The sequence below is a fragment of the Poecilia mexicana genome, unplaced genomic scaffold (assembly GCF_051168715.1).
Source record: "Poecilia mexicana isolate PSO_F unplaced genomic scaffold, ASM5116871v1 scaffold_13, whole genome shotgun sequence".
NCBI lineage: Eukaryota > Metazoa > Chordata > Actinopteri > Cyprinodontiformes > Poeciliidae > Poecilia > Poecilia mexicana.
In genome coordinates this window covers 19,742,550-19,755,040 of record NW_028263382.1, presented here as the reverse complement: position 1 = coordinate 19,755,040, position 12,491 = coordinate 19,742,550, and the positions used below count along the sequence as shown (strand labels likewise).

Genomic DNA, 12,491 nt, shown 5'->3' with positions numbered 1-12,491 from the left:
ACCTACTCCCTTGACTACTTGTTATTATTTAGGTCTTTTCTTTTGCTAGAAATCCAAAGAGGTTAAACTGGTTTATTTGTTCTTTGTGTATGCTCGGTTTACTCCTCATTCAACTTTCTTCTTTTAGATGTAGCTGTGATTAATTTCGCCCTGCATGTTAGAGCACAGTGAATATTTTACAAGCTGATTCCTCAGGAAATTTCCATGCGCCCATCCGTCCATTTTTTCATACACACTTTTCATATCCCTGCATGATCATGATTTGGTTAGCATGTAGGAATTTAACTGTAAACATTTAAAGTAGCTGATTTTGACGAGACTTTTGACAGAACTCAATAAATAAAAAAAATAAAGTCCAGGACCAGTTAAATCTAAATAAGGATATATAATCTAAAGATAGGTAAAGATAGAGCTCTGCAGTGGGATTATTTTGAGTTTATGTCAGTCAATAAATTTGCATATATTTAGAGTTAACATGAACTAAACAATCAGGAGTCTATTTTAATCAAGATTTTGTTATTACTTTTATGAGCAGAAAGGCAATATGGAAGACTTTTGCCTAGATTCTTTAGTGAAGCAGAGTCCTTTCACCAAGAAAACAATTTTCCAACTACAGCTGGTTTCAGACATTTATTAGAGTTCCTGTTGTTGACCTGTTTCAGCTGATATTGTCCAACCGGCTTACGGCACAGAGAGCATCTCATCATATTTACTGTCTTCTCTTCATTTTTGGCCCACAGTTAAAATAAAAGTCGAAGGTTGAAGTGTTGACTACTGAACTTGGAAAGGTAAAAATTCAGTTTCTTCCATAAAATGAGTTATACTGTCATATCAAAAGGTTTGAGCCTGACAGACAGTTTGATTGACGGATTGGATTCTCCTTATTTGGATCTTCATCCACTGCTTTGTCTTCCACTGACCGCAAAGAAGGTAAAAGTTTTAATCTGTTCGGGTTTCATGTCAGCAAAGTCGCCAGGTAGGATGGTTCAGGTTCTGCTCTAGAACTAACTTACACAATTTTATGAAATAATAACTTTATATGGCTAAAGATCTAAGAAATGCTATGAGAAATTAGCATGGCGTTGAAGCTCCATTTCAAGACATAAATTGCACATCAACTTTCCCAGTTGCAACGAGTCGAGAGTTTTTAATGCATTTTCACTGCATAAAGAGCTGAAATCAGAGAGCTTCACTGCAGGAGTGATTTAACATTAATGATGTCGGTTTAATGTAAGTTTAATCACTTTTAGTGTGCGCATGCATGCGTCTTCCCGCATTTGCCTCAGTTCAAGTTGAAATTGAAAGCTGCCCCAGTGGCACCTCTAAGGAAAACTCATGAATGATAATCAGCATCCATTATCTCCGTTCTGCGAAGCCCTTCATAAGTTATACATATTCACAGTGAAGTCATGCCAAGATTACCCTGCCATTTTCTACAGACACACTGCGGGAATCCAAGGTTTTTCTGTGCCAGACATAATCATGGACATCACTCTCCGCAGCTTATTCCCAGAGGAAAAGGCCTTGATGAAATAGGATGTTAGCATTTTCACAGAATTTGTCTAGGCCTCAGCACTTTGAAAGCGTTAAACCCCATAAATAAATAAAAAATAAAATAGTCTGCTGCATCTACTCATTTTCAGAGAGATGAAAGGAGAAGGCACAGGCAGGTTTGTCTTTTTTTTTTTTTTTCCTGAAACTGCAGTGCAGTCATGACTGTTAATCTTGTGTGTGTGTGTATTACAGAGGGGGGACATTAAGTGACTGGAACTGATGTGCAGAGATCTTCCAAAGAGAGATGTTATTGGTGGCAGAAATTGCTTAGTGGAGTGTGAAAAGAGAAAGGGGTTTATCTACCTACCTTGAAGGAGTGAGATATATTCAAAGGGTGAAAGAAATATGTCTCTCCATCAGCTTGGTCGAAATGAAAAATGCCCATCACTTGCAGTTGCCTTGGCAATCTCGATTTGAAATTCTGCGTAAGCACCTGGGGTGGCGTGCGTGTGCTTCCGCGCGCTTGCGGATCTGAATCACGAAGAGAGGATGTTTAGTAAATTCCCCTGGTCTTCCAGGCATGCTGTTGAAAGGTGTCGAGTTTAAATGGCAGTAAGGATTACGTACGTGAACACATCACGTTTTGATTTGCAAAAATGTCAACCACCGATCTATTCTGTCTGAGAATTAGGATTACACGGAGAGATTAAAGGCAGCTTTTAAAGGCCAGAGAGTTTAATTGCATGGAATTAACTTGTCAGGATTAAACTCCTGTAACTCAAACCACGGGAGATCTCCTGACGTGTTCTGTCCTTTTAGTCGCGGGGGAGCATTTATGGCTCGCTATTAGCCGCTTCCCTTTTTAAGGTATGGTGGGAAAATCCACCTGAGTAGACCAAAGCTAAAGTTGTGCTCCGGCTCATCAATGACCAAGCTGGCAAAGCGTGGGGACCAGCTGACAGATGGAGCGCCGCAACTCCAAAGGTCGGAACGGTGTCACCATTTCAAGTAAAAGCCAGCCACCCATGGAGCTGTTATCCTCTCATGCTTTCACACCGCCACACACGGTGACTGCTCTCCCTGCCGGAGCTTTGTTGCTCAGACTTTTCTTACAGAAACATAGGAGTGCCAGTCTTTTAAAAAGTTCACCTCCCACAACTCAGAAGGTCAGAAACATTACCTGCATTTACATGTGCGCCAGCTGCCCCTTCCCTCTGGGGCGGCTTCTTTTTCCGGGCAACACGGGATGAACAAGATTAGGTGGGAATGGTTTCCTGTGTAAATAAGAGCTGCAGTGTGTGGCGTCGTCGGCAGCTGCATTAGGTTTTTGTCGCGTAAATAAATTAGGCCATGAAATCATTTCAAGATTGTCGATCCAACTGTTAGAGGGGGAGATATAAAAGTGAATCTGCATTAATACGGTGCACACAAAACTAATAAGCTACGACTTTATTGAAACACCTTATGATTTAATTTCACTATTCAGTCTTCTCAGCGTCCTTCATTTTTATCTGACAAGATTTGCCTAAGTCTGTCAGATTATTGTGAGATCTTTTAACCTTTTCTGGAGACCTCTTAAATTTTCTCTAGGATTAAGTTCTCTTTTGACTTCAATTATGACGTTCGAAAATGTTCTTTCGTTCTAGAGAAGTCAATCTCATGGTGATTTGGACATATAGTGATGATTATACAAGAAATCATGTTATTTAAATCTTTTCATAATATGCACCTTGACCAAAACCCCTCAATCAAACCCAGAAGTGGTCTGGTTTTGTTTAGATGGTAGCTTGGCTATTTCATTTTGTAAAGGAGAATCATGCTTTGGCTGATTTCAGCAACTGTTAATCCAGCCGGACATTTCCTCATAAAAACCAGTTTGCTGCAATCTTTTGGGCCATTCAAGTAGAGCACTGACAATTTCATATACATATGTTCACTGCACAAGGGTGAAAGGGGGTTCTACTGCAGCAGACTGTAAAATGCAAAATGGATTGTCACGCTTTTGACTCCTCTGTTCTTATGGAGCAGCGAATTCCCTGAGAAGACTTTGTTTCTCTCTTTAACTTGGTCCATTCACCGTCAACACTTGTCTTTACTGAAACTATCCTGACTGAAAAATGTAGTTGTTGTTTCAAACTACTGTTGGCCACAGATAACGTGCTCTCTCCCGAGTATTAACATTAGTAGCACTGCAGGCAGTGCTGGAGTCGAAATAATAATCAGTCTGAACCGTGGCATGAAACCCGATGGGTTTTTGGAGAACAGTCGAAGTCTATGAGGAAGATTAATCCATATCAGGCTTTAGTTAATCCTACAGTGCTTGTTAATGAATTTCAAGGTTTTTCTCGCCAGAAGGACAGAACTATGCTAGAACTGGATACTGCTTTGCTGTCAGATGGACTGGCTCAGAGGAAAGAACAGGACACAGCGGGATGGGGCGCCCATTTTTCTGGCCGATATCCATTGTTTCTGTTGTTGACAGCACTGTCACCTGCCATCTCACACACATAGCATTAGCCAGCAGATTCCAGCCATTCTTGGGGCCGCTAATTGCATCTCTGATGCCAGCGGCGCAGCGGAAAAAAAACGACAACAAAACAATCTGTTACCTCTTTATCACTGTCTGAATTCAACAGCTTCCCGCACGTTTTTCGGCCTTATATCCCTAACTCTCTGTTTCTCCATTTGGCCAGCAAAAAAACAATGTTGCTTGGCAACAACAGTACTAGAAAAACAGCACAGTGTCTATCTGTAATCTCTTTTAGGTGCAGGAAGGTAAAGAGTCAAAGAAGGTAGGGAAGTAGAGAGAATAAAGGCAGGGGTGGACAAATAAAACTAGAATGACCGGGAGAATGAGTTGGGAAAATGCAGACGACATTTATGATTTTTAAAAACAATCAGTGCTTAGGTTTGAACTTGTATATTTTTCTCTAATCCACATATGCTCACATATTAGCATACACCTCATTTATTAGTCTGTTTACATCCCTTCGCCATCAACAAACTACCAGTGCAGCTCTGACAGCTTATCTTGCTTTAAAGGCGAAAGTGTCCAACATCCCCCCTGGGGACCATCAGATAGACCAGATCGTTGATACAGATGGACACTTTTGATTTTTAACAAGGTCAAACTTATTACTGGCAGATTAAAATCTTATTTTTAAAATCTCTAGAAAATGTTAGGTACAACACAAAGTACTTGTCTTAACATAACCAATTATGATATATATATTTTTTTTTTAAATTGAAAGCCAAAACAATTTGCAAACTGGGTGGCTTTCTTTTTAAAAATGTCCCTTAGTTCATTGTTTCAGTTTAATGGAATTTAACGGTGTCATTATCAGGAATAGTCTTTTTTTTTAAATAAAAAGTTGTTTGCTTACTTTGGTTTTTCCTTCCTGTAAGACTTAAAATGTCAGAACAATTGACAGACATTTCTCGTTTTGCTGTTGATCTTGATATTCTTTGTTATTTCATATTCCTGCTGTCTTTTTCTTCTCTGTCACTTCTCCCAAACCTTCTTGTCCTCCATCTGTTTTATAATTTTTCTTCTTTTTTCTATCCTCTTGTCTCTACACCTTCACCTCTTTATCTTCCCTGTAATCCTCTTCTCTCTACTCATCACTCCGTCCCCTCCACAAATCATTTCCTCTCATCATGTTCATCTGCTTGCCTTCCTGTCACATTTTGTTGGGTACACATCCCCCTCCAAATCACTTCTTTTCCTATAACTCATCTATCTATCAATCTCCACAGCTTTCATCCTCCTCTGTATTCCCCTGTCCTTATATTATTGCTTATCTTATTTTGCTTTCCTTTTATTTATTTCTCCTTTGACCAGCTCTCCTGTGGTCTGCGCTGAGATGTTGGTTCTGGAGGTTTCGATTCTGCTTTTCCCCTTCCTGCTCTCCATCCTGTTGCCGGGCTACGGTTGCTGGGCGGCGGACGTTCCAGAGGACACCACTTCGGAGTTTTCGGTCAGGCTGTACCACCGGCTGCAGGCGGCAGGGGGTCAGGAAAACATCATTTTTTCTCCACTGAGTGTGTCTGTTGCCCTCGGCATGGTGGAGCTGGGAGCCCGGGGGGCTTCGCTGGAGGAGATTCGAGAGGCTGTGGGATTCAGTCACTTACTGCCTGGTGAGATAAACTTCCCAAGCATCACACTCAGGCTGAGAGAATAATGCACTATTGTCCTGTATGGTTGTCAGTTCAGGTGTTGTGGTTTACAGTACCTGCAGATTCAAATTGTCCACTTAATAAATAGTTCATTTTTAAAATTTGGAAAATAATTAAGTTTTTTTTTTTTTTTTCATGTAGAAATGTATAGAAAATCAGTTTGCTGTCTTATGTGTGTGTGTCTGCTGTTGTGCTCTGAAACACTTAACTTTTTATAGTTTTTGTAAATTACATTTTTGAGTACTAGATAAAAAAAATATGCGGCTAATATTTCAAAATATTACTCAAAAGGGAAAAGTCAAGAATCCTCAATTTAACCTGTATGACTTTGACATGGCAAAAGTGTGTAAACATGTACTAAATGTGTGTACAGGATACATACGCAGGGACAGGTTGAATGAGTGTGTGTGTGTCTGCTGTTGTCCATGTAGGCGTGGAGTTCTCCTTGCTCCAGAACTTGACAGAGGCGCTCTCCGATGATGACGCCCACTACGTGATCCGGTTTGCAAACAGCCTCTTCCTGCAGGAAGGCATCAGCTTTAACCCGGACTTTCTGCACCTGATGAAGAAATACTTTCAGGCCGAAGTGGAAACTGTGGATTTCAGCGAATCTTCGGTGGTCGCCGAACAGATCAACAACTGGGTGGAGAATCACACAGAGAGTAAGTGAGACCAATAGTCAAAAGGGGGGAAATACAGCAGGTGAGGTGCATTTATAATGTTTACATTTTTTTACTTTAACTAGAAGATACCAAGCTGTGTGAAGCCTAAGTGCACTAATGCTTCATAATTCTTTGTCATGATTCCTAAACCTTCTTTAGGAAAATGATCCAGATTGGGAATATAATTCAGTTAAAATTTTGTTCCCTGCAGGCAAGATTCGTTCACTGCTGTCAGCCGAGGATTTCAGCAGCGTCACCCGTCTCACTCTGGTGAACGCCGTCTATTTCCGAGGATCCTGGAAAAACCAGTTCAGGCCAGAGAACACCAGAACCTTTTCCTTCAGCAGAGATGATGGCTCGGAGGTTCAGACCCTGATGATGTACCAGCAGGGAGACTTTTACTATGGTAGGCATGAGTCTGCATGGCCATGTGTGCAGAACTGGGACCAGTGTATCTTTATTTAGAAATGTTACTTTACTCCGCTTACAGCGAAATTCACTGTACAGTAAGTAAATCGCACTAAAGGTCTAAAATATTGATATTTAGCGTTAGAAGAGTGAAAGACATTTTTTCTCAGCTCAGTGAATTTGCCCACATTTGTAAGTTGTTCTCCTAAAATATGAAATATTTCACTGTTTCCTCTCAGTGTCTCACTCTCCTTTGTGCCTTCTGTACTGACAAAAACAGTTGCATCATGTTGTTAAGCTGCAACTAAAATTGGTGCATTTGAGTTATTTTGGTGACATCTGCATGTGTGGGCAGAGCGTTCACACACACACACACACACACACGCACACACACACACACGCGCACACACACACACACGCATACACACGCACAGATACATATTCATGCATACACACTCATGAACGAGAGGGATCCCTAATCTGTTTTCCTCTGATGAGTCCAGAGGGTGTGAATGTGTCGACTGTGTGTGTGAGAGCTGTAAACAGGAATAGGTCCTTGTGGAGAAGACCACATTTTCTCCGTCTCATTTTGCAGAACAATCACAGTGGCTAAATAAAACCACCTTAACCAGTTCTTCCCTAATCACCTGCGTGGTTCCTGTGTTTTGGAACCACCTCAGCGGCGGTACAAGCCAGATCTAGCTGGGTGTTGCGTAGAAGCCATTTCTTTGGCAGCAAACTGCATTGGTTGATTGGCCCTGAAATTCGCAACAAGACTGTAGTAATGGGCAAGACGGCGAGCTGCGAATAAATATTTCATGATCAAATCTTGAGATCCTGACCTTTTTTTTTAAATTTTTGATTAATTGTACTAATGTTGTTAATACCCCGCAATTCACACCAAAGCTTGTGTATCAGTAGTATCATGTACCCTGTTCATCAGTTTCTGGCGGCTTTTCAGGTTTTTACTCCAGCTGCAGTCCACCCTGTGTTCTTCACAATCCTTGTGAAGAACACAAGGATTGTGTTCCTTGTGTCAATGTTACCCATACAACTTTTACTGACACTTTTTTTCTTCTACTTAACTTTCTACTGGCTTTCAGTATAGGTCACAATGGTGATGCGCCAGGAAATACCTTGGAAAGGATTTGGTTGTTCCTTTTAAACACAAAATATGATGCAACTTAACGTATTCTTTGTTAAATTCTTTTCAACTTAACAAAGAATACGTTGTTAAGTCTTTTCAAGTGACTAGATTTTCATTAAAACACTTCAGAAATGACTTTACAAAACACCAGTCAGTCCATATGTGTCAGCATGACCACCTCTGCGGCTGTTTCTCCACAACTAAAGTCCAAATTTGAGCATTTACTTCATTACATCTCGGTGGCCTTGTTGTGGTCTCTTCTTGATCAGGTGAATTCAGTGACGGCTCCCAGGAGGCTGGCGGTGTGTACCAAGTCCTGGAGATGCCCTATGAGGGCGAGGACATGTCCATGATGATCGTATTGCCCCGGCAGGAGGTTCCTCTGGCTTCCCTGGAGCCCATCATCAAAGCACCACTGCTGGAGGAGTGGGCAAACAACGTTAAACGACAGAAGGTGGAGGTGTACCTGCCTAGGTGAGAAACAACATACACATGCACATCAAGACAAGACAGAAAGTTATGACTCTGCCCTTGATGCATTAGTTTAATAAACACCAAAACACATTTATGGATTGAGGCTACTCTGCGCGAAACGCTTAGGTTTTATGATCTACTTCCTCCTCTGTCAGCCTGTCTTCTATAAAGGCAATTCTTTGTTCACTTTATCTGCAGATGAAAACAATTTTTTTTTTCATAGGAAATGGAACACTTAACTTTTATAGCCATGGAAAGTGAAGACGTTTTGATAGAATATACTAAAACAAGTTGTCATAAAGTAACCGTTACTGCCCTTCTGCTAACCTGTATGCAACATGACTTAAGAAATCATTAATGTTAATTATATGGTCATGCTTTTTTCATTTTATTCATGAAAATCATATAGTTTATAAGTTTTATCAAATTATCCATTAAGACACAACACAAACATTTTACTGAACTCTCTCCGATGTTTACATGCACTGGTGTACATTTTTTTCTCATTACAGTCACAAATCATAATGTATTGTGTTGTATTTTTATTCAGCTCAATTAAATGCACGTGGCAGACGAGCACAATGTGGAAAGAAAAACTGTTTTCTTTTTTTTTTTCTTAAAGGTGTGGCATGCATTGAGCCCAGTTCACTCTCATACCCTAAATAACGTTCTTTGCAACAAATATTAGTCAAAGTCATTTAATTGTGTAATTCTTTGACAGCCTTAGATGTTTATTGGAGAACAATAGAGAACAAAAAGAACTATTAATACTCCATGTTACCGTATCCGATTCAGTTCCCATGTTGTCCTCTATTCTCTCTCTCTGCCCAAATCCTGTCTTAAAACTGCAAATAAATGCCACTAGTTTTACAAATACATTTTTGAAAAGGTGGTTAATCAAACTGAGGTTATATTTGTATATTTGCTTGACGATCTGGAACAAAACGGCGTGACAACCAAACAAAAACGGAAGGAATCTGTAAGGCAAATGCTTTCTCAAATCACTGTGTTCTTCTCCTACTTCACAGTTTTTTATAGGTCTATTAAATAAAGTCATTGTAACTACATCGTGTTTTTATCACTGCAGTTTAATGCTAATTTATCATCAGTTTTCCCGCGGCCCTTTTATGAGTTACCGTCTTGTTTCTCTTTTACGTTGACTAACTGACATCCCCTGTCAGGTTTAAGGTGGAGCAGAAGATTGATCTGAGAACCATCCTGCAGGACCTGGGAATTACTAAAATCTTCACCAATGATGCTGATCTCTCCGCCATGTCAGGTGAGGCATGACACACAATTCAAACAAGGCTAGTGAACTTTCATAATAATCACGTGGATACAAACGGCGTGACAAAAGCTGGTAAATGAACGGCAGTCTGCGTATTGGCAGCAAGAGGTGCCGTTCTACACTTTTTTAAGGTAACCACAGTAATTGTCAGTGAGTGGGCAGTTCGGAGCTGTCACATCAAGCAGCAAAAATAGATCCTCAAAGAGCAGCTCAGATACACGGCGACAGAGAAATATGGGATGTATGTGGAGATATTTTACATCGGCACCAGAAAGATACACAAAGTTAACAGATATATAACCTGATATACAGTAAATGATGGAGTAAATCCTCTAGTTTATTATGCTTTGATAACATTAATTATGCTGTTGAAATCAGCCATCTTCTATAAGGTGGAGCAAAGGGGATTACATTGCAAAGCCTAGTCTTTAGCCAGAATAGCAACTTGTGCACGTCCCTATTCACACAGCTTCAGCTTCACATGTACTCAGAGGACAGGTCAGGCAGATAAGAGGAAGGCCACTTAGCCCACTTCCAGTCTCTGTGGAAATAATTAGGCTGTATCCTCTGACTTAATGTCTTAAACAAGGTGCCCCTTGATGCAGCCTGTCTGTCTGCTTGTCAGTGCTGGTTTAATAAACACTCATGACTGTTGTGTGTTTATGCTTTAGCTAAACATGCAACTTATAGTCTATATTAAAACTTAATTGCCTTCCTATGTGCGTGTTAAAAAGACAGTTGTGACTTCTGTGTCTTGTGCAGATGGGAAGGACCTGTACATTGGGAAGGCAGTGCAGAAGGCTTACCTGGAGGTGACGGAGGAAGGTTCAGAAGGAGCTGTTGGATCTGGTAGGGTTTTTTTTTTTTTTTTTTTTTGCATTTTACTTTAGTACGAATAACTTCCATACACTGAAATTAATATAAACGACACTGATTCCTGTGGATAAGCAGAACAGGTACTGAACTGTTCCCTCATTGTTCTCTGTCAGGAATGATTGCCTTGACCAGGACTCTGGTGCTGAACCAGCAGGTCATGGCGGATCATCCATTCTTCTTTGTCATCAGAAACAGAAGAACAGGTGTGTGTGTGTGTGTGTGTGTATGCGTGCGTGTGGGTATGTGTGTGTGTGCATATCAATGTGCAGTATGAAAGGAGCCTTGTGCAAAGGACATTCCAAAAGAGTTGAACTTTTTCATATTTTTGACATGTCGAGCAACAAACTCCAGAGTTTTTTACTGGCTTTATATGTATTGAGAAAACACAATGCAGTGCATATCTGTGAAGTGGAAGGAAAAGGTTATAAAATGCTCAAATTAGTAAAAATGTGGGTTTGGATTGATTCTCAGGTCTCTTTGCTCAGATATCCATTAATAAAATCCACAGCTGAGGTCCCTCAGCAGGATCCATTCACCTCTACGGAGACCTGCTAACTAGAACTTCATCTAGGTGTGATGGAGAAGGTTTGCATCTAGAACTTGCAGAATGGCAGCTCTCGAGGACTGTACTTGGACACCTCTGCTGTAGATTAAAGCAAAATTAGCTGTATTTAATACATGTGTTAGAATGTCTCAGTAAGGAGTCTAGACCTAAATCTAATAGATAATCTGCACCAAGTTGATGCTCACAGAAGCTTTCCATCCTATCTGACTTCTGAAAAAGAAACGTGTGACAGTTTTCTTATTTTTACCTTCAAGAAGTGTTTAAAAAAATTTAAATCACAATCTATCATGATTTTCCTTCCAATTTACATGTATGCACTCTTTTGTGTTGGTTTATTGTAAAAAAAAATAAATAAAACAATCCCAACATATTAGTATGTATATGTACTGTTGCAAGGCACTATGTCCACAAAATGTTAAGTCCAGACAGTCTATGAATTTGGTAAGCATGATTCCACCTGTACACCAGTTTTCTGCTGTTCACATAAATAAAACTTCCCTTTATCTGTCTTTTTCTTTAAGGCTCCATTCTTTTCATGGGCAGAGTCATGACCCCCGAAGTCGTCGAGCCCTTCGACCACGACTTCGACTCCGTTTAGACGAGACGCGAGGCTGCTCTGTCAATCAAATCCTGACGTCATAAATGCTACCTATTCTCTATCGCCATCCTCAGCTGTGTTTTATACTCTTTACAAAGAATATATATTATCCTAGTACGATATGACATATGATGAAACTGCGACATACTGCATACTGTATAATGTGACGGTGTTTTTATACTGGAAGCTTTAAATTCTTGGATACAGACACACAGACAGGTAGATGTAAATATTCGCTAGCAAAGTGCGGTTTGTATGAGCGACAGGGACACACTGTATGTAATCCATGCACAGGCCCTTTAAGTTCAGCTCAGGAGCTTCTGCTTCTTACTCACCTGCTACAAAACATATGACACTCAAAATGTACTCAACTTAAGAGCAACACTTCGGTTATATTTCTGTATGATTAGCGTTGTGTTTTATATGCATACATTTGCTTACTATTTATTGCAGGAAAAACTGCAAGCATTGCGTTCCTACAAAATATTTTAGTATCTTAGTATTGAGACATTTTCTGTCTGCTGTAGGCACATGGCTTAGCTCCTGAGGAAATATTATGCCTTATCGTATGTGAATGGTTAATTGAGCCCGAGCTGGGCATCGTACAGGTAAGCCGAGGGGATTGTGTAACTAGGCCAGGTTGCTATGGCGATGGACCAGAGGATGAAGGTAGATCTGCAGCACTCTTGTGGATGTACATTTAGCAGGAAACAGTAACACCAGCTGTACCGATTCTTTTATTTGACCAAACATGAATGTGTTTCCATTAAAATCTCTCTATATATATACATATGGACATATAA

General features: G+C 40.3%; 1 protein-coding gene across 1 annotated transcript in view; it reads left to right on the top strand.

Annotated features, from left to right (window-relative positions):
- Nucleotides 1-12,491, top strand: part of serpini1 (serpin peptidase inhibitor, clade I (neuroserpin), member 1) — a 16,341-nt gene extending 3,850 nt beyond the window's left edge. The window contains exons 2-9 of the mRNA XM_014998111.2: nt 5,336-5,631; nt 6,102-6,332; nt 6,544-6,738; nt 8,157-8,361; nt 9,543-9,640; nt 10,412-10,498; nt 10,639-10,728; nt 11,612-12,491. Of these exons, the coding sequence (XP_014853597.1) occupies nt 5,358-5,631; nt 6,102-6,332; nt 6,544-6,738; nt 8,157-8,361; nt 9,543-9,640; nt 10,412-10,498; nt 10,639-10,728; nt 11,612-11,688 (1,257 nt within the window). The 5' untranslated portion in view covers nt 5,336-5,357 and the 3' untranslated portion in view covers nt 11,689-12,491. The remainder of the gene's footprint in view (nt 1-5,335; nt 5,632-6,101; nt 6,333-6,543; nt 6,739-8,156; nt 8,362-9,542; nt 9,641-10,411; nt 10,499-10,638; nt 10,729-11,611) is intronic.